This window comes from Chenopodium quinoa, unplaced genomic scaffold (assembly GCF_001683475.1).
Source record: "Chenopodium quinoa cultivar QQ74 unplaced genomic scaffold, ASM168347v1, whole genome shotgun sequence".
NCBI lineage: Eukaryota > Viridiplantae > Streptophyta > Magnoliopsida > Caryophyllales > Amaranthaceae > Chenopodium > Chenopodium quinoa.
Window position 1 is genome coordinate 3,115,108 of NW_018744821.1, and position 21,220 is coordinate 3,136,327.

At 33.6% G+C, this 21,220-nt stretch overlaps 2 protein-coding genes across 4 annotated transcripts; one reads left to right on the forward strand and one right to left on the reverse strand.

Annotated features, from left to right (window-relative positions):
* Positions 1-931: 931 nt before the first annotated feature.
* On the forward strand, positions 932-6,952 carry LOC110704189. Of its 2 annotated transcripts, XM_021881981.1 has the most exons (7): positions 932-1,401; positions 1,824-2,135; positions 3,732-4,236; positions 4,409-4,414; positions 4,606-4,886; positions 5,974-6,343; positions 6,656-6,952. In XM_021881981.1, the coding sequence occupies exons 2-6, from the start codon at positions 1,830-1,832 to the stop codon at positions 6,316-6,318; spliced, it is 1,443 nt and encodes a 480-aa protein (XP_021737673.1). In that variant the 5' UTR covers positions 932-1,401; positions 1,824-1,829; the 3' UTR covers positions 6,319-6,343; positions 6,656-6,952. The 2 variants fall into 2 exon arrangements, with proteins under 2 accessions (XP_021737673.1, XP_021737674.1); XM_021881982.1 differs by lacking the exon at positions 4,409-4,414 and having other exon boundaries at positions 933-1,401.
* Positions 6,953-11,367: 4,415 nt separating this feature from the next.
* LOC110704190 (probable F-actin-capping protein subunit beta) lies at positions 11,368-15,486 on the reverse strand. Of its 2 annotated transcripts, none has more exons than XM_021881983.1 (8): positions 15,314-15,486; positions 13,822-13,934; positions 13,227-13,340; positions 12,963-13,045; positions 12,678-12,751; positions 12,423-12,542; positions 12,125-12,220; positions 11,368-11,722 (listed from the first exon to the last, which is right to left on the reverse strand). In XM_021881983.1, the coding sequence occupies exons 1-8, from the start codon at positions 15,440-15,442 to the stop codon at positions 11,639-11,641; spliced, it is 813 nt and encodes a 270-aa protein (XP_021737675.1). In that variant the 5' UTR covers positions 15,443-15,486; the 3' UTR covers positions 11,368-11,638. The 2 variants fall into 2 exon arrangements, with proteins under 2 accessions (XP_021737675.1, XP_021737676.1); XM_021881984.1 differs by having other exon boundaries at positions 13,822-13,892; positions 15,314-15,485.
* Positions 15,487-21,220: the final 5,734 nt, after the last annotated feature.

Genomic DNA, 21,220 nt, shown 5'->3' on the forward strand with positions numbered 1-21,220 from the left:
CCTTCTATTTTCTTTCCTAATATTCATGTTAGTATCATATTAGGGTTAAAGCTTTGATTTTTATTGCTTAGTGACATGCTAGGGTTTGTTATTAATCTTGTTAGTATCATGCCTAGGGTCTTGCTATTATTATGCTTTAACATGATTATTATGATTATGATTATTATAATTATTATTATGATGATTATTGTTTTGATTATTATTATGATGATTATTTATTACGTTGCTTGATATTTATTGTTATTACTTGATCACACATTTTATGCATGTTTAAAGGGAATTTGTACTTATAATCACGCTTAATAAGATAATTAATAATCTTGTTTAGAGTTAATATGATTATAATTCAAGTGATCGCCAATAATAGTTTTATTTGTGCATTTCAACCAACATAGATAAACAAGTTTAGGGTTAATCATAATGATGGCATGTTAGTCAGAAAGCGCACATGAATACGATCAGAATAAAGTAGAGGCCTATTATTAGGGCAGGTTCAATCTCTTTTAGGTTGGATTTGTACCTTCATCCCCAAACCCTATTTGGTTCAAGACCTTATGGACTTGACGATCTCTTGGATCGCTAAGGGGTGTAACCTTCACCTCGTGAACAGTTTACAAGTTCCTAAAAAACTTGTTGGCGACTCTTTTGCTCTATCTTCTTTCCCTTTGGACGACACCGTACTTTAGTGTATGATCACAGTGGGGTTCAAGCTAGGGGATTAATGCTTGAAATATTCCCTACAGTATAGATCTTGTGAATGCGGAGTTTTGTGCCCCGTGCAATGTCCGGGTTGTTTATGAAGTCTATTTAAATCTATCCAACGTGGTGCAACACTCAAATTTTATTTTATCGAAAATAAAACTCTAAACTATTATCCTAAAACTCTATCCAAATTTGATTCAAAATAGAATTTCAAACTAACTTTTTTTTTTTTTTTTTATCTTATGGAGTCTAATTAAATTTATCCAACGTGGCGCGACATTTGGCGAAAAGTTAGAATGCCAAGTGTCGCTGCCTCGTGACCTAGCTAAAAGTTTAGCTTTATATGATTAGTTATATGATATGATATGATATAGATAGATATGTACTTCGTATTTGTTCATACCTAACTAACCTCCCTTCAAGAGAGTGAGGATTACCTCAAATAATTAAACTTTTCTCCCAATTTCAGAAGATCCTGATAACGTTTTTCACCCCCATTTTTTTGTGACTTTCTAAACACCGAACCCCCCCCAAAAAAAAAAAAAAAAAAAAAAAAAAAAAGCCATTGAAAAGCAAATGTGAAAAATAAAAAACAGACTCACAAATCACAATAGCCCTGCCTTCTTCTCTCTCCTCCTTCTCCATTGAAGCGCACTCAACATCGCAGTTACGTTCTCCATCATTGAACCAGCTTCTGAGGTAAGTTCGTTGTTTTTTCTTTTTGTAATCATCATTTCAATTTCACAATCTAGGGTTTTATTTTGTTTTATTTAATTTGTCAGTGCATAAGTTTAGGGTTCGAAAATCTCAACTATTGCTTCTAAATACTATGATTACGAAAACCAAAATTACGAGCCTAATTGAATCATATATCCTTAAATTATACGATTTTTCGAATCAAATTTGGTTGCTAATGTATTGCACAACCCTTAATCGTTATAATTGAATTAAATTTGGTTGCTAATGTATTGCAAAACCCTTTAATGTTAGGATTCAAGTATTCAACTATGAATTGTATAATTTTTCGAGATAATCGAATCTAATTTTGTTGCTAATGTATTGCACAACTCTTTAATGTTAGGATTCAACTATGAATTTATTGTTTTTTTGCTTGTATACAGTCCTTGATGGAAAATAGACCTGATTTGGAGGATGATGATGATGATTTTAGTGATATCTACAAGGCGTACACTGGACCAATTGGATCTTCTGTAGTCAATGTACAAGAAAAGCCTAAAGTAAATACCAAAAAATCCCAAGCTAGCTCCGATGAGGAAGACGAGCGTGACCCTAATGCTGTCCCGACAGATTTTACGAGTCGAGAGGCTAAGGTTTGGGAGGCTAAATCTAAAGCAACAGAGAGAAACTGGAAGAAGAGGAAGGAAGAAGAAATGATTTGCAAAATTTGTGGGGAATCTGGTCACTTCACTCAGGTAAGGCTCAATGTTGCATGTTTACCTGTGTTATTGTTCTTCAGAGTTGGCAATCAACAATAAAGTTATTATCGATGGTAATTGTATACTTGATTTATATCAACCATGACGTTAATCACTATTAAAACCTATAAATAAGTTAGATTATAATCATGGTTAACAATTACTATTACTTCCATGTTTTATGAATGTTACATGGACTCGAAACAGGTATGTGTCCAAGCGTCTAACTCGGCTATTTTGTGAAAAAAAAATCCATGGTTTTGAACCAAAAGTGATGTGTCCAAGTGTCATACTCAAGTCCGAGTATCGAGGGTCCGACATGGGTAATTAAGGTGAAATGAAGAGTATGACATTAGTTAAGTTCATTTTTTTTTCCTTATGTACTCTACTTGGCTACCACACACACCCACCCTACTACTTGGCTATCACACACACACCCAAAAAAAACAAAAGTAGAACCGATGAACACTATATTTTCTTTGACAGCAACAATGGGTATGGTGAACTTGCTGGTTTTGATGAAGGCCAAATTGAAAAGCAGTAACCACCATTGTCTTAAAAAAAAAAAAATTATAATAAAGAAAAACCAAAAAACAAAACCCCAACTCACATTGTTAACTTGGAAATCTTCAACCCCATAAAATCTACTTGGATGGTTAAAATATCATGAAGATTTGAGATACCCGGATGAAAATTGAAGCAGGATTAGAGGTCTCAATCTACAAATCAATTCTTTTTAGGAAAGAAATTGTGGGAATGGGAAATTAACACACGCTGCTTTAGCACCTGAACTTATTCAATCTTTGAAGAAATTGCTGGGAAAAACCTACAATCTACGAAGAAAAAGAGCTAATGATAGAGACAAAGAGATGTGAAACCATCATTATATCAAGGTGGTGGGAGAATTCTTTATAAAGGAAGGGGCAAACTCATCTTAACTCTGGAATTGTTTACTGTAGCTAGCAATATAAGTTATTATTATGATTAGACAATGGCCATAAATGTCTTGGTTGATATAAATCAAGACTTCAAGAGTATGGAATTAACATTGATGATAACCTCGTATTATTTTTTTTTTCCCTCCGATTACCAAAATGAAAAGTGCAATAATACCGGGTAACCAAAAAGAATTTCCCTTAATGATTATATCCTAAAGCACATAAGGTTCTTTGAAGAAAGTAAGTTATATAAGGTTCTTTGAAGAAAGTAAGTTATAATAGCTTCCAAAATATGATGTGGGTTTACACCAATCCTAAGCTCCATCTTAAATAAGAGATACTGGGAAAGAATGATAAATCTCTCTCTGATTGATGAAGGGTCCTCCATAAAAAAACCTCTTGACTGCATACATCTGAACCCCTTGAGCAGGAGGTTCCGGTATAAACATTGGGGTGATGATATTATTGTCAGATTTTATTTTCTTAGTAGGTTACATGGCCATATCTCCTGATGCGATTTGTTGTAAGGCCTCTGTTTGCTAATTTATGCTGCTGTATGATATCCTTTTTTTTTTTTTTTTTATTGTACTTGTGCTTTTAGCCTAGATTTACCAACTCTTTGCTTCAATGTTGCTGGACTATGAAACAATTGCAGGGATGTCCATTTACCCTTGGAGGGAATCGCAACTCCCAGGATTTCTTTGAAAGGGTGGCTGCAAGAGACAAGCAAGTGAGAGCACTTTTCACAGATAAAGTGATCGAGAAGATCGAGCTAGACAATGGCTGCAAAATCAAGATGGATGAGAAGTTTATTATTGTTAGTGGCAAGGATAGATTAATCTTGAGAAAAGGTGTAGATGCAGTGCATAAAGTGATTAAAGATGAATGTAATGATAGGAGCTCTCCAGGTTCTCATACAGGTAGGTCTAAATCGCCAGAGCGCAGTCCTATTGGTACTCGGTTTTCAAGCTCAGAACCCCGAAGATCTAGGTCACCTGAGCGCAGTCCTTTCAGTAATCGATTTACGCGCTCAGAATCTCAAAGATCTAACCCTAGCCCTAGAAATGCATCACAGTTTCATCAGAGATTTGTCAGACAAGATAGAGGTCTTGAGGACCGTATTCGTGGGGATCTGCAGAAACCTTCTAGAAATTCTCCAGGTAGGGCAACTAAAAGCTATACCTGTAACGCTATTACAGAACTGGTAATTAGTGACTATATTGCAGTACTATATCTCAACATTTTGAGCTCTATTATAATGTTTTATGGACTGTCATCTGTATTGTACTTGATTTTCTAGTAACATTGCATGTTGTTTATCTGTGATTGCAGCAAGAGGTAAGTTCTTTTACCCTACCATGTTGGATATTGAAGTGAGTTTCGCGAAGGGGTCTGATTTTTCCAAGTTGTCTTCAAAAGTTACTGTAAAGTGCATCAGAGGGATTCTAAGTATAGTTTATCTAGTTAGAGCTACTATTTATGTTAGGCAATGCTGAAACAAATGGTTAACATAGTATCATTTACTGAAGCTTATGTTAGTGATGGAGGACGAGGTCGTGCAAGCCGTTCGCGATCTCCAGCCCGTGCCCCTTATAGTGGCAGTTCATATACCACATATCAGGGACCCTACAGATCCCATGGTTGGGAAACCGAGAGACGGGGATATGATGTCCATGCTGATAATAAGGTTGAGCATCCCTTATTGCCACAAACACTTGAGGATGTGGAGTTGGAATACAAAAGAGAGGCCATGGATCTAGCCAGACTTCGTGATCAGCAAGAAGACGAGGAGAATTACAAGCACCGTGAGGTATGTGTGTCTATCAGTGTGTGTGAGCTTTTGTAATGTCAATGTGTGTGTGTGTGTGTGTGTGTCCCTTGTATGTCTGTATGCTTATGTGTGTTTCTCCTTGTGCTGCTAGTATTGATAAATTTTAAGGTCTGTACAAGAGTATTAGTCCAATTCTTACTTTCTTAGAGCAAATGCTTTTTGTGTAAAAATTTAGTGTAGATATTTAGTGATGGCTTCACGTGAGGGTTGACTTTGTAATAGTGCATAAAAAGTTGTAAATCCTGACAATTCTTGCTGAGAAACAAAGGTAAGCTACCATTTGTTATGAACATAGAATTAAATATTAAGCCATTTTGTTGAACATATATGGGCTGTTTAGCTGTTGGAGCCTTGGAGGTGTAACTATCTGGCTCTGTACTCTGAAGTGTTTAAGGAGCAATCAGTCTGTTGTAGGTTGTTTTATTGGTTAAGTTGTACTACTAATTGCTTTGTTGGCAACATTATTGTTGCAGCCTATAAGCAAAGAGTGACATCACAACATTCAAAGCAGTATAACTCCATATTACTTTATCCGTTGTTGATCTGAACCATAAGATATTGAAAATTGCATCTTACTCACAACATTCTCTCCCTCCACAAATTAAATTAAATTCGTAAGCTCATATTTTGGTTATTTCTGTAAAACTTCATAATAACTCTTGTGTATACTTCAAATATATAATTGCGCTGTTGGTCAACTTCGCTTAAGTGTAATTTTTCCATGTAGTCATTTGCCCATTTGTCGTCGTTAGCTCACGTCGTTGCTTGTATTCCCTTTGTCCTTCATTGTTTGCCTCATTTCTATTTTCTTTTGTGATGAGGACCACAACTTCACTCTCACATAATATATAGTTGGCCCCATCACTTCTGTTTGTTATCTACTCCACTCAACCAAAAATCAACAAAGTGAAAAGTGGCTTGGGAGCTAAAAATTAAGGACGGAAGGAGTACTTAAGTGGCTGTTTGTTGATGATATTACTGTTGATATATGTGTATTCAAATTGATACGAATCATCTTTATTAAAATGACAAATGTTTCACTCTGTGGTGCTCAAAATAATATTAGGTTATCAGAGACTTGAGAGAGACTTACATGAAAAGGCTTGCTGGTTTACGAAGCTCTCATGCTAAACAGTGGGATGAGTTCCTTCACTTGGATGCACAAAGACGTCAGCAGGTGCACCAGCAGCAGATGCCAACTTCAGGTTTTGGTGGTTATCAGCAGTCCACTTTCTCTGATTATGATTCATTACACAGTCAGCCCTATGCTGGGTCAAACTTTCATGTAGAGCCAAGGGGCCAATACACAAACCCTGCTGAGCACTTTCCACACCCTAGGCCCCGTGATGCTTACACTGATATTCAGCATCAGAGACTAGATGGTTATGGGAGAGCATACAATCGATATTAAGTAGTTATGCTGAAAAAAAACATTGGTGAGTGTGCCTTGCTCTTCAGAATAAGTTCATGTATATTCTTGCTTTTGTTTTTCCCCCTTGTAAATGCACCGTCTGTTTTACAAGTACTTGGCTCCATGTTTTGGTAAGATTTGGAGTTATAAGCATTCCTTGTTAGGTATCTTAGATTCACCTTGGGATCAATTGGCTCTACTGCATTGTATGATGTTAGCTTATAATTATAACAATACTTTATATGTAGAAGGATTAGAGGTGCTGGAATTTAATGGATGTAGGCCATTTCTTTATTAACAATGCAATAAATTAAATGTTCACTTCAAAACTTTTCAGGGATCAGGGCTTGATGATTACATATGCTAGTGGAGACTGAACCCTAGGTAAGTTCTATAGAGTTCTTTTTAGGTTGTCGAGAGATTAGCAAAGATCATCATTATTGTTCGATGCCCTTGTGGTTCTGCCTTGTAAAACCACTTGCTTTGTTAATTTTGACCCTTGTTTCGTCCTGTTGGTTTAGCGATAATCAACCTATGATGTTAAACCTTGTTTGGGTTTGGTCATGTCTTTGAATTGTTGGATCAAATTGAATGGCGATTTGCTCTATTTAACAGTGGTGGTTTTTCATTCAAACACAGCTGTTTGAACTTATTCTTATATCTTTACACATTTCTTGGAAGCCTGCCTTTATGATCACAATTTCAAAATATTTGCAAGGACGGATATCTTTGTGAAATTGAGATTAACATGGACAAATCTTTTGGAGGTTTGTTTCTGGCAAGGTATAAGTTTTATTGTTAGTATCCATCTTTTTTTTTTTTATCCATCTTTTGGATTATACTTTTGTTTGACAGTCATTTTCAAGCTAGCTTGAACAAGTTAGCTCAAGATTATTCTTATTCTTCCATGGATCATTAGTAGTATAGAGCCCATGGCAGCATTAACATGTCTGCATGATTGAAGACTTGATCAGGTGTTTGATCAAATGTCTACGGCGATGGCTGCTTTGATGTTCATCAATGAACCTATTAAGGTTCATTACGACTATGGCTGATTTTATGTTCATCAGTAATTGCATGAAGGTTCATTTCAACTATGAATGTTCGGTTCAAGTATGGTTGATCATCAAAATGAATTTCATATTTAATTTGAGTGATAAGTAGTGTCTACAATCGTGAAGAAAAATTGAATTTTATTGACAAACCACTTGTCTACAACCACAAATGAAGCATTTATTGAGGTTTATCGATGTATGTTTAGTTGAATATGATTGATATATTTTGTTATATTATTGTATGAGAAGTTCAAAGAAATAAATTTAACCAGTGTTAAAAAAAATCAATAACATTAAGGTATTCTTTGGACAGGTTAAAAACATTAAGTTCGTTAATGTTCTCCTCAGATTGAATGGTCATTTCATCTAAGTGACATTTACCATTTTAATAATTCACCAAATGCTATTAAAGTTTTAAAAATTCATCAAATGTAACTGAATTTTTTTATAAATTCACTTAGTCCCATGAATGATTAACGATCGAGTATTAAACCAAAACACATGTCATGATATGATTGATTTGGAGATAATTTTCTCGATTTTCGTGACAAAATTTGTTCGGTAAAGTACGTTTTGGGAGTTATTTTGTTCCTGATGGAATCAATTTAAGCTCAAAATTAGCAAAAGCAATAACGTAAATGTCCTCTTTTTTTTTTTTGAAGGAAATGTAAATGTCTTGTTTTGTGTGTAAAAATATCTAGATTAACGAGTCATTATTTTTTAACCATGAAAATTGATCGAGTAAGGTTTTAGAGGTTATTTTGACCAAAATGTCTAACGGAGTTGATGGCCGTTAGTCATTAATGACACACAGTGAATTTTTTTTAAAACTCGGTGACATTTGGTGAATTTTGAAAACTTTGATGGCGTTTGGTGAATTATTAAAATTGTCAGTGACATATGGTGAAATAGCCATCATTGCATAAGTTTTTTTGCTAATCACCTAATGATGTTGCGAGTGTGCAATGTACAAAGCACCGTATTTGTATTTGTAACTTTTTTTAGGAAAAGTAAGAAAAATAAAAATCAGGAAGCCCTCATGTGGGGAAATATTTGTGTTTGTAGTTGTTCCAAAAAAAAAATTAATTACGAAATTTTAAAGTAGTTGTTGAAGAAAATTTAAATTAATTTCATTGGAACTATCGTAGCTTAGGAATAACCGAATATAGTACAGAACCCAATCAAAGAATGATCGACTTGTGTTAGCTTAGTGGATTTGTAGTATTTCACTTCTTCATGCATCCATCGCACATTTGCAAAATCAAAACAAATGTTACTAATCCTAATCATGTTTCCCGCAAATATCACAATGGCTTTAATATTTGGTGATAGATAGGTTAAAGCCCTTCATAAAGATGGCACTAATATTTGGTGATAGATAGGTCAGCCCGACACGGAAAAAGTACGACACAACACGACATTGTGGGGCTGCCTTTATTTGGGAGAAACATGATGTGGTAAGACATGATCAGGTTCGACACGACAAAGCACACTAAAATCAATGCAATTTTGCTAAGGCACACAAGTCTGGCACAACACGGCCCAACACGATGACACGTGGGCCTGGGCCATGCACATGCCAACCTTTTGAAAACTTCAGCCCAGCACGTTACGACATAAAATTCATGGGCCAAGCCATGGATCAGGCCTAACAAACCCAAAAACACGTGGACCTGGCACGGAGGAAATCCAAATTGATATCCTATGTCAACGAGGAGCGTTGATATAGGGGCGGCGTTGTCATTTCACTCATTAAATGAAGGTCAAAATTGGAACAGATATGAAAACCCCCTTAAAACCCCGTTTTATGTCTTTTGTTATTGATGGGGGGTCGTCGAGACAACCTTAACATCATTAAAGGAATTTTCTCTCTTCTGCAACAGTGACCCTTAATGGTTTTTTACACCTTTCTTCTTCATTTCGACTGAATTAAGTGGTTGTGCTTGGGATTTTTGATGATCAATACGGTTGTGTACATCGTATAATGAAGATTGTGGATTTCGAGGAAAGCATGAGCAATGTTGTGGAGCTCAATTCCTTTGATGATGACAGAATCAAAGTTTCATTAACTTCCAAAATGAAGGTATTATTCGATTCATAAATTGCTAGATTAATATGTTGCATTTGTAACGAAATTGCATTGAAAATTGAATTTCATTGTGGTACAAGATGAAGTATCAATTGCGTCGCACACATTGTTGTTTTCATTTTTAAGCTGGGAAATATTGTTACTTGGATATTTCGGGTTAAAGGATATCACTTAGGGCTTCACTGTCGAAATTTTGCAAATTCTCTCCCCTGCACTTCAAATTTACCCCAGGACAACCACACGAACTGCAGTAGTGAAATGATGACGAAGCTAGAATTATTGCTTTTAGTGTTTGTGTGGTGGTGTTACCGAATTAATTACCGCCGATAATCATTGATGCTGATCTTATGAAGATTTGTCTTTACCCAAACTAGTTATTCTCTCTCCTCCTCTGCAATCTTCGATCTCATTAAAATTGAGCAGACGGAGTTGAATTTTCCGTCCAAACAAGTACCGTTACAAGATTTGAATAAAAAATTGCGCCAAAGGAGTCCTACTCAGCATTCCACTACTTTTCATGTGGGTTTCAAAATAAGTTCCAATTAATTACGAGATTGCCATTATATTAATGAAATTTTGTTGATATAACATATCAATGGAGTCTGGCTCCCTGGCACGAGGCACGACCCGACATCTTGCCTACCTTGTAAAGTACATTATACTCGTATAACCACATACGGAGAAACATGGAATGTATACTCAAATTCTACTCGTTAACTTAAACCTTCAAAGTTGACCATCCCCCCCACCCCCTAAGGAATTTTAAAGGGAGGAAAGTTAGGCATTTGTAAATGCATAACATTGATTAAAATATTACTAAAACACATGATAGAGAAAGAAAAGAGGAGAGAGATAGGAAGAGAGAGGTATGTAGGTGGGCCTTACCTATTTTTTGGTCGGAATATATCACGTGATGGGGGACCACATGTTAATTGTTCCAATGAAAGTTTATATGGTACCATTGAATCCTCCGTGGTACTATTTATGCATAAATTTTGTACAACTGAATGCATATATAATACCATTATGTGCATATATAGTATAACTGTATATTCAGTGGTACCATTGGATCATCCAATGATACCAGAATATGCATTTATTTGTACATATGTATAATTACATAAATACCCCTTGTTATGTATTTGTAAATGCCTAACTTTCCTCCATTTCTAGCTCCTCCCCACCCCCCATCCTTCCTTTGTTTGTCTCCCAAATCTCTCCCTTCTCTTCTTTTCTACCTTTAATTTTCTGTCTTTTACTTTTCTATCCCTTCTTTCATTTTGAAGTAGTAATTTTGCCATACATTATATTTATAATATAATTTCACAAGAACTGTTTAGTAAGATAGTTTATCACAATTTTTTCACAAGTTAATGTAATTCAAAATTTTTAAAATGACTACCATATAAATTGATAGACTAAATTGTCACATCAATACATTTTGTTTGTTTGTGTTTTTTTTTTTTTTTTTTTTTTTTTTGCACTTTCTCTCTCCATATTCAAATCTTTTGATTTCTTTGTCTAACTCTAACCTCATACCTAGACACATTCATATCCTCCAATTTCTTCAGATAAACACCAATTTAAGCTTAAGATACTGCACAGTAAAACATAAATTATGGAAACTCAAAATTTTTCTAGTTTTTAAAATTTCTGCCAGACTTCCAGCCAATAACAATTGTGCTTTTGTCAAAAAAAAAAAAAAAAAAAAAAAAAAAAAAAAAAAGTGCCTATTTTCTGAACCATAGTAGAACTTTCGTATTTTGAGAGCAACCTTTCTACATTTTTAAAAGTGTTTTAATGTATTTATCTTATATTCAATCTATGTTTGATTATTGACAAAAACATCCAGAAACTAATTCCAATCTTTCATCTGGCTTACTCAAGAAATCAATCATAAATGCATTGCACACAAATAAAATATTTTTTTATATATATATAAAAAAAAAAACAGTAATACAAATTGCAAGCTGAAGCTCCACAAGTAATATCATAGAACCAAAAACAATTTCAAAAATTAAGCGAGAGCCAACAAAATGGTAAAGTCTACAAGAGGATATTGAATTCCAATTCAACCAAATTCTGGAACACATAACCAGAGATTCAAATAAATGACGATAATACACTAATAATCCACAATATAATACTTTTAGATCATGATTCAAAGACATACAAATCAGCTATCAGGCAGTTTCATCGTTGCCAATTCAGCAGGTGGCCGCAAAGTGCAAACCATCTCTCTTGTCTTCCCAAAGTAAACCTATTCAGATTCAGCAGCATAACACATAGCTCAGTAAAACATTCTTAAGTATACTTCCTCCAACCCAGATTAGTCATCACATTGTCCCAAGTCTCCCAACCCAACCCTAATACTTACGGTGACCATAATAATGTATACTGTATTATTTTCCCCTTCCCGGCCATCATATTCTGAATAATTTAAGGATGGCATAGCAGAAAATGTAATCATATAAACCATTACTGTTAAGCATATGTAACAATTTTTTCTAGATATCCTATATAAGAATGTGAGACTATGCACAGGTATAAAGCTGCCCACTTCAAAGTTCAAACATAAACATTCTAGGAGTAGAGTGGGTGCATTGAACAGGCATGTCCCATAAACTATCAAAAGCATCAAATTTTCAATCATGCGTAGTACCTGATCCAGGGAGTTTCGAAGCTTGCCTTCCAATTCTTCAATCATTTTTCCCATGTTACAAAGATGACCTTCGGTCACTGACAGTTGCACACTCATCTACACCACGAAAAGAAAACTTAAGTACAAACCTAGAAAAAGGATTTAAGTGGAAAATATGAAGTATTCTGGTATTTGCCCCAGCGATCACTGTATTATAATAACCAGTCAAACAGCTTAACATGATCATATCAAGGGGGCAACACAGTGTAAAGTTGAGATTATAATGGTCACAGTATCGTTTGCAGAACAAGTACATTACCTGTCTTCTAATAGATCCAGATAAGCTGAATGTCCCGCAGGAGTCACTATTTGTAGTCAAAGATAGCATGACAGTACTGGTTAAACAGTACCTTGCAGTTCCTTCATCCTCAGGTCCCACCTATATTGTCATTGAAATAATTTGGTGCTTGATGAGTAAATGACACGAGGAACCATCTTTGGGAAAAGGAAAATGGTAAAATAAAATGAGGTTGCATAGAATTGTAATTCACAAGTAGAAGATCAGTAGACATACCTCAATAACATGGATGGCATCCCACTGTCCTTCATGCAAATAACCTCTTCGCCCATGACCAGACTTTGAACCATCTAATACACAGAATGAGTCCACAGGGCAGTCAAACATTAAAAACAAGTATGCATTACCCTCATAAATTTTGAATTGTCAACTTTACCCCCCCCCCCCAGCACAAACAGGCGCAAGCAATAACTGAATGTTGAGTGACCCAATTTAGTTTTTTCTTCTTCTTTTCATTTCAGTTAACGGAAGATTCAGTCAGGGAAAAAGGTATAGAATCACCTTTCTTTATCAAGAAGCATGCGACAAATCCTTCATTATCATCTTCCCACATATAAACAGATGAAATTCCACCTTCATAATACCTAGCATTAAAAGATAATTTATTTACCTCAAACCCTTAAAAAACCAGCGCAGAAAGAAGAAATAGATAGAAGGGGCCTTGAAAAAAAGGCCAAAAAAAAAAAAAAACAGAAAGAATACTGACAGTAATAAGCATTGCCACTGAACTAGAAAACCAAGTACGAGGCAAGTAAAGGACCTCACTGGTCACAATATACAGTAAAAACATCATTGGCTTCAATTTCGAGGTTCCTCAGCTCTACAGAAGGATAAAGGCCATCCTCCAATGGTGGCTGGTACTTATTTGTCCATGGCGACCTATAATGAAAAAAGGGGAAACAAAATTGAATTACAGCTTTGAAACAGTGCTACAGAAAAACAGTTAGAAGAGACAACATTCACTAGGACAAGCATCAACTCAACAGGCAAAGAGCTATGTAAAGATTCACCATGGTATCGCCAGTATGCCAATGAAATAAAATTTCAGTTAGTCAATGGACTCACTAACCAGAGAGGCATGTTTAACACATAACAAAGATTAGCTTTATACTTTGTGCTATTGTATATGAGAAATGCCAATGAGCTAAGCACAAATCACTGATGCAATACTTAAAATAATGATAAAGATAAAAAATAAAAAATAAAAATAAAAATAAAATAAAAAACGAGTAAAACCTTCTACATTCTTGATCACATAAAACGTGCTTCCGCAAACCAGAAAATAATGTTTTAAGAAATTAAAAATGTATTGATAATATAAACGGGTAAGAAAATAATGTATGCCAGCCAACTTTATCACCTGTAGGAATCAGCATCTCTGTTATATTCACACAATATGAACTCCTTTCCACTTTCTTGATCACATAAAACCTGCTTCCGCAAACCAGAAAATAATCTACTTAATCTGGCATCCTGGATACCCATAACATATGACATCATAGCGCAAAAGACGATGTGATAAAATAAAATAGCTAAAAGTTAGCAAGATACTCAAATAAAAGCCTCCAAAAGAGAATTTATACAAAATGAAAATTACTCAGTTTACCAGGAGAGAGAGAGAGAGAGAAAAAAAAAAAAAAAAAAAAAAAAAAAAAAACCCATCCAAATCAAAGTAGAATGTATAATTTCCAGCAAATATCACCGATAATTCTAACAAATTAATTATCTTTTCTTTGAACTGTTGGTATATTAACATGCAAGCTTCTTACACTCTATTATGAGAAAAGGACTGCCATGAATAGCAATAATCTTTAATGGCGCATAAGAAAATTCTGATTCATTTCCAACCACAATTCCTCATAAATTTTTTTTCCCACTCGTTAACATAACTACATAAGCAGATAACTTTTGTAGGCTAAAGCAGTTAAAGAAGAACCAAAGCTTTAGGGATCACATTTGTTTTTGAGGGTGGTCCAGGATAACTTCAAATTGAGGCTTGGAAAAGCGGACTCAAACATCTAAAAGTGGATTTAACAATCAGGAAGTATATACTCCGTAATTATTAAAAGTTTAAGTTAATTCATGATCAAACACACTACTCAGAATTAGCATCCAATAGGATTGACTTTCAATCTATCAAGTACTTGTATATAGAAATTAGAAACCACAAGCAAACCCTAAACAAATCCAAAGGGCAATAATAGTTGCAATAAACTCAATACATTGATCACAGAACAGTTTAAAGCATATAGAAAATCCCACTGATTCAGATTCTCTAAGTTATGCTAAATTACATCAATCAATAGTATACTCAAATAATAATCCTCTACGGCTTGGTTGAAGTGAATGGGTCGCAATGTACGATGGTGTTAAATAAAGCAGCCCAAGATTGCAGATGCGAAAGATCCGATTCGAGGCAACAACTGTAACCCTTTGTGATTATATATGTCACACCCATACAAGTTTCTTATTAAACCTGCACATCATTTCTATTTTGTAACAAATTTACCCATAAAATCAACACCAAGTCAATAATCAATTCTGGCATTAGCCTACCAGAAATTCTTACTAAACTGTTCATATCCAAACCCAATCAATACAGAATTCTACACACATTCAACAATAGATAAATCCACAATCATAATTCTGCATAAATCAATAGACAAAGCAAATCCCAATACACAAAATTAAAACCCTAAACAAAGATTAACACCCAAAACCCATAAAGTCAAAATCAAGCAAGATCAAATAAAACCCAACAAAATACAACATCTTTCAATCCATAAAAAGAAAAAAAAAATCCATGAAATTGAAAGAAAAGTAGATGAATTATCAGAAACAGGGGTCAAAACCTGGAGAGGTTGATCGACTTGAGAGAGGAGATCAGAGGAATGCTCAGGCATGAGAGAAAGAAGAGCAGAGAGAGCGGTATCAGTGTGCTTAGGATGAATCCTTCGCATCAACCCCATTGCAGCTTCCATATTTTCTTTGTTTAGTGGGTTGTTTGATCAACCCAGAAAATGAGCACAAAGAGAGATATAGTAGGCTTTAGTTTAGAGCTGTTCATGGACGGGTCAACCCGCTAAACCCGCCCAACTCGGCCCGCAAAATAAGCGGGCTTGGACAACCATTTTGAAAAAATTGTTAATTTGGGCGGGCTAGGCCCGGCCCGTTAATATAAATGGGCGGACACGGACCAATAAGTCTATTGTGCACCCTTGTCCTGGTCCATCTAGGATAGCTGGACCACAAGCGATTGTTCAGATTTTATTACCAAATGTTCAAAAGTATGAACGTGGTGCAGTGTTTGGATTTTTATACAAAATGTTCAAAATTTACAATTGTTCAGATTTTTTTACAAAATGTTTAATAGTAAAGGCATACATTGAGATTGTTCAAATATTTTTACTAAATGTTCAAAATTTGCGAGGTTTCGATTTTTTTACTTAATGTTCAAATTTTGCAATTGTCCAGATTTTTTTACTAAATGTTCAAAAGTATAGGCGTGGTCATTGCGATTGTTCAGATATTTTACTAAATGTTCAAAATTTGCGATGTTCGGATTTTTTTACTAAATGCTCAAAATTTGCAATTATTCAGATCTTTTTACTGAATGTTCAAAAGTATAGGCGTGATACATTGCGATTGTTCAAATATTTTCACTAAATGTTCAAAATTTTTGATGTTCAGATTTTTTTTTAATGTTCAAAATTTGCAATTGTTCAGATTTTGCTTACTAAATGTTCAAAAGTATCAGATAATCGATCATAATAGATACGAATTGGTTGATCGAATTAACTTCAACAAATTCAATTGATATTAGAACAATGATTTCATCTACAAATTCATCTTAAATAAAAAAAATACATACAAATTAATGAGAACTGTAAAAACAATCAGGTAATCGATTACGAATTGAAATCAATCAAATTAGCTTTCAAAATTCAATTAATATTAAAACAATTATTTCATCCACAAATTCATCTCAAAATCAAAAAAAAAAATTAATAGTGATCACAATGAGTTCATAATAACAAACCTGGATTAATATCTTTGGGAATTTAAAATTGTTCCATCACGTTAAATGCTGAAATTTAATGGAGAAAAATCAAAGAACAGAGGAGAGAGAAAATAAGAATTTGAAAAAAAAATGAATGAAGTAAATTCAATAAAGAAATAAAAAGTGATTAGATTAAAAAAAAAAGAGAGAGAAAGAGAGAGTTTCTGTTAAAAAAAATAATAAAATAAAAAATAAATAAAAAACAAAAAATAAACAAAATTTTGTAAAGATGGTGGGAAGAAGAAGAAGAGAATGAAGTTGTGTTTCATTTATATAAGCTTGTGTTATATTAGGGGTCTAGTTATTTTAGATGAACTAGGGTTCATAGAAGAATTTGTAGACACGGACAAGACAATATGTACCGACATTGGGGTGAAAGTAAATTGGATAAAAACCGAAAACCGAACCAAACCAAACCGAATAAGCAATTCGGTTCGATTTTTTTCGGTTTTCGGTTTGGATCGGTTTGAAAAAATGGAAACCGGAATATATCGGTTTGGATTCGGTTTTGGGATTCGAAAAACCGAAAACCGAACTGAAGTTTATTAAGCCCACTAATCCCAGCCCATTTTCCTACATATGTATATTCAAAACCCTAAACTGTTCCCCTCTTTTCCCATTTCCCTTTCACTTTCTCTCGGCACCTTCCTCACCAAATCCCTAGATTTCCCCTCTTTTCTCCCTCACCACCTCACTCCGTCCGTCCACCACCACTCTAGAAGTCCACTTAAGGTATCTCACCTCCAGTTCTTGTTTCGGTGTTTGTGCTCTCAACATATCTCAAAGTTGTTCGCTGGCCGCTCGTGTTCCATTGTTCGTTTTCCCTCATATCACCACCACTTCACCGCCGACCACCACCACGTCTCCTCACCACCACCTCTCTGGTCAGTCACTCAAAGGAAATGATATTAGTAAAGAGGTGCAGAAGCAGAAGATTTTATTTTTCTATTTAATTTTTTTATAACTCAAAGGAAATTATATTAGGAAATGAATAGATCTGAGGTTTTGAGCCAAATTATTGAAGGAATGCATGAAGCAGAAGATCTGATTTATTTATTTAATTTCTTTTTTAATCGGTGGACAAATTTATAATGGTTGATTGTATGTAATTAATTCTCAGTTTAGTTTGTGTAATTTTGTGTTTATAATTATAAAGATTGCTTAGTTTTCTTATACTTCAATTTGCATCTGGTAAAAAATTCGGTTTATGGATCGGTTTCGGTTTGCTAATCAGAAATTCGGTTCGGTTTGGTTTGGACCGAATTAAAATTCGGTGTGGATTTGGATTGAAAAATGTAAAACCGAATTATTTCGGTTTGGTTTCGGTTTGGGTCATAATCCAAACCGAACACCGAACTTTCACCCCTATGTACCGTGGGCTAGCCCGCTCGGCCCGTTTATTTAAAAAAGTAATAGTTTAATGATTTTTTAGTTAGTTGATTATGTATGTAGTATATTTTAGAAAATAAATACAAAGAGACTATATTGGACTCTAACCTATTATTAGCTACAACTATTTATTTCAATTTTATATTTAATCATTATACTTGTATTAAATAAGTTCATTCTTTCCTTTTTTTTCACTAACATATGTCACAAGTTAAATATGTTTTTTTCTAGTATCATTAGTGATCAAGAAATTTTTAAGATAACTAAATCGAAATAATATTAACATATGTAAATGATAAAAAAAATAATTAGTGTTAAATATTTGTAAAACAAATATTTTAGGCCCGTGAGCCCGCGGGCAAGCCCGACCCGTTAATAGAGCGGGCTTGGACAATTTATCAAGCCCGTATAAAAGGGCTCGGGTTAGCTAAAATTAGCCCGTTGGACAAAAAATGAAGTATAGGCCCGACCCGTTTCCCGTCCAAGCTCGCAAACGATCACCTCTACTTTAGTTCGAAGCAATAAGCAATGTGGTTATGTGGGTAGTGCAATCTCAGAAAGAATCGCATACCCTTGTTGCCTCTAAAGAGGGTGTTTGTTTGTAGGAATTGTATGTGAGATAAAAATTAAGGCCCTGTTCTTTTGAACTTCTGGCAGAGCAGAGCAGATTAAATTTCAGCAGATACGATTTAGGCGAGTGAAAACATAAATATATGTATACCATATTTAACATATATTAATAGTAGAAAGATTTTTTTTTTTTGACCCAATGCTAATTGTAGAAAGATAAAAGGCAACGATTTACTTATATTTATTTCACAAAAATTTTAAAATAAAATGATTTAATGATTACTAATGATTTTACTTATAAATTTATCTTAATCATATATTTGTTACCCTAAAAATAATAATAGTATACAAAGTACTACTTGAAAACAACCTCTTTTTTTTTTAAATCTTAAAATGTATGGAAAGATTTGAAAAATAATTCAACTCAATGAACTAACAATCAACATAAAATGTTTCTACATATTGTGATTCTAATATCAAATGTTTATAAAAGAAATTGTTATTAATTGTTATTATTATTATTATTATTATTATTATTATTATTTATTTGAAAGAATTGTTATAATTATTAGAAATTATTAATTAATAATATTTTTTAATATTAGTTCTTAATAGTTTGAATTATTAAATATTATTATTGATAATTATTATTATTAAATATTATTATGATTAATAAATATTAATTATTATTAATATTAATAATTATTAAAATTATTTTTAATATTAATAATTATTATAATTATTCAAAATAATAAATTATTATCATCAATACAATATTAATTATTATTATTGAATATTAATTATTATTGTGTTATTATTAATTATTATTTGAAAATAGAGCAGAGCAGATTTCTTTTAAGCAGAGCATAGCAGATTTGATTTGAGCATAGCAAAGCAGAGCAGAGCAGCTCTAAAGAACGGGACCTAAGACTCTTTCCAATGGTGAGACTCAAGTGAGTATTTTTAAGAGAGAGGGAGTATTTTTTGCAATGTATACCAATAAGTTGGTATCTAAACTTAGCAACTCTAAAATAAAGTTGCTAAGTTTAGATACTCAACTTTGAGTCTCATTTTACAAAAAGTGTGGGCCCTTGTTAATATTCTAATATATTTTGTAATTTATTTAAGTTTTACCTTTTTTATATGATTTTTTAATTTTACAATAATTTATGGGCCATAAATTGAAAGTGACATTTGTATATTTTAGAGAGTCTCACCATTGGAAAATTAAACTTAACATGAGTTGCTAAATTGAGAAGTGGGTATGATCTCACCATTGGAGGTAAAAAACAACTCATTTTGTATTTCAATACTCAAAGTTGAGTCTCACCATTGGAGATGGTCTAATAATCCCTTGTATCTTATAATCCCTTATTTATTTAATGAGAATTGTTCTATCCCATATGAAAGGGATAGGGATAAAAAAAATAAAGTTATCCCTCTATTTTTGTAAGAAGGGGGGCAGGTGTAAGGTGTAGGGATTAATATTAAAATGTAAAAGACAATTATACCTGTAGGGAATATTTTCAAGCCTTTAAAATCCCACTAGCTTGAACCCCACTGTGATCATACACTAAAGTACGGTGGCGTCCAAAAGGGAAGAAGATAGAGCAAAAGAGTCGCCAACAAGTTTTTTTAGGAACTTGTAAACCGTTCACGAGGTGAAGGTTACACCCCTTAACGATCCAAGAGATTGTCAACTCCATAAGGTCATGAACCAAATAAGGGTTCGGGGATGAAGGTACAAATCCAACCTAAAAGAGATTGAACCTGTCCTAATAATAGGCCTCTACTTTATTCTGATCGTATTCATGTGCGCTTTTCAATTAACATGCAATCAATAGGATTACCCTAAACCTGTTTATCTATGTTGGTTGAATATAATGCACAAATAAACTATTATTGGCGATCACTTGAATTATAATCATATTAAACCTAACAAGATTATTAATTATCTTATTAAGCGTGATTACAAATACCAAATTCCCTTTAACATGCATAAAAGGTGATCAAGCAATAAATAATGTCAAGCAACATAATAAATAATCAATATCATTAATAATCATCATAAATAAAATAATCATCATCAAAAATAATAATAATAATATTCATAATCATTATAAATTATAACAATTATAATAATAATAATCATGTTCATGTTAATATTAAAGCTTAAAAATAATAGCAAGATCCTAGGCATGATACTAACAAGATTAATAACAAACCCTAGCATGTCACTAAGCAATAAAAATCAAGTCTTTAGCCCTAACATGATACTAACAATCATAAATATTAGGAAGAATATAGGAAGCATCGTAACAATAACATTTAATATTAAAAATACCCTAGACATGATACTAGGAATATCATAATAACAATGTAAACATGATTTCTACATCATAATATCAATAAATCAATTAAAGTACTTACTTTGATGCTTCGTATCTCACTCTAATAACAAAATACACACGTTAGTAACTTCAAGGAAAATAATAAGACAAACAATTAAATTAAATAATTGAAAGAGAGATTTGGGGCCAAACCCTCAGAAATTAAAACCTTTCACGTCTAGGGCGAAGGCAACTTCGAATATGGCTAGGTGTTTCTAGATCTTGTGAATGCGGAATTTTGTATAAGAAAACCAAAGTTTAGAGGAAAGATGAATGAGGGAGATGAATGAAAGAATGCTAATTAAAACTAATTGTTGAGGAAAACATGTGAATGAGGAGAATTCGTGAAT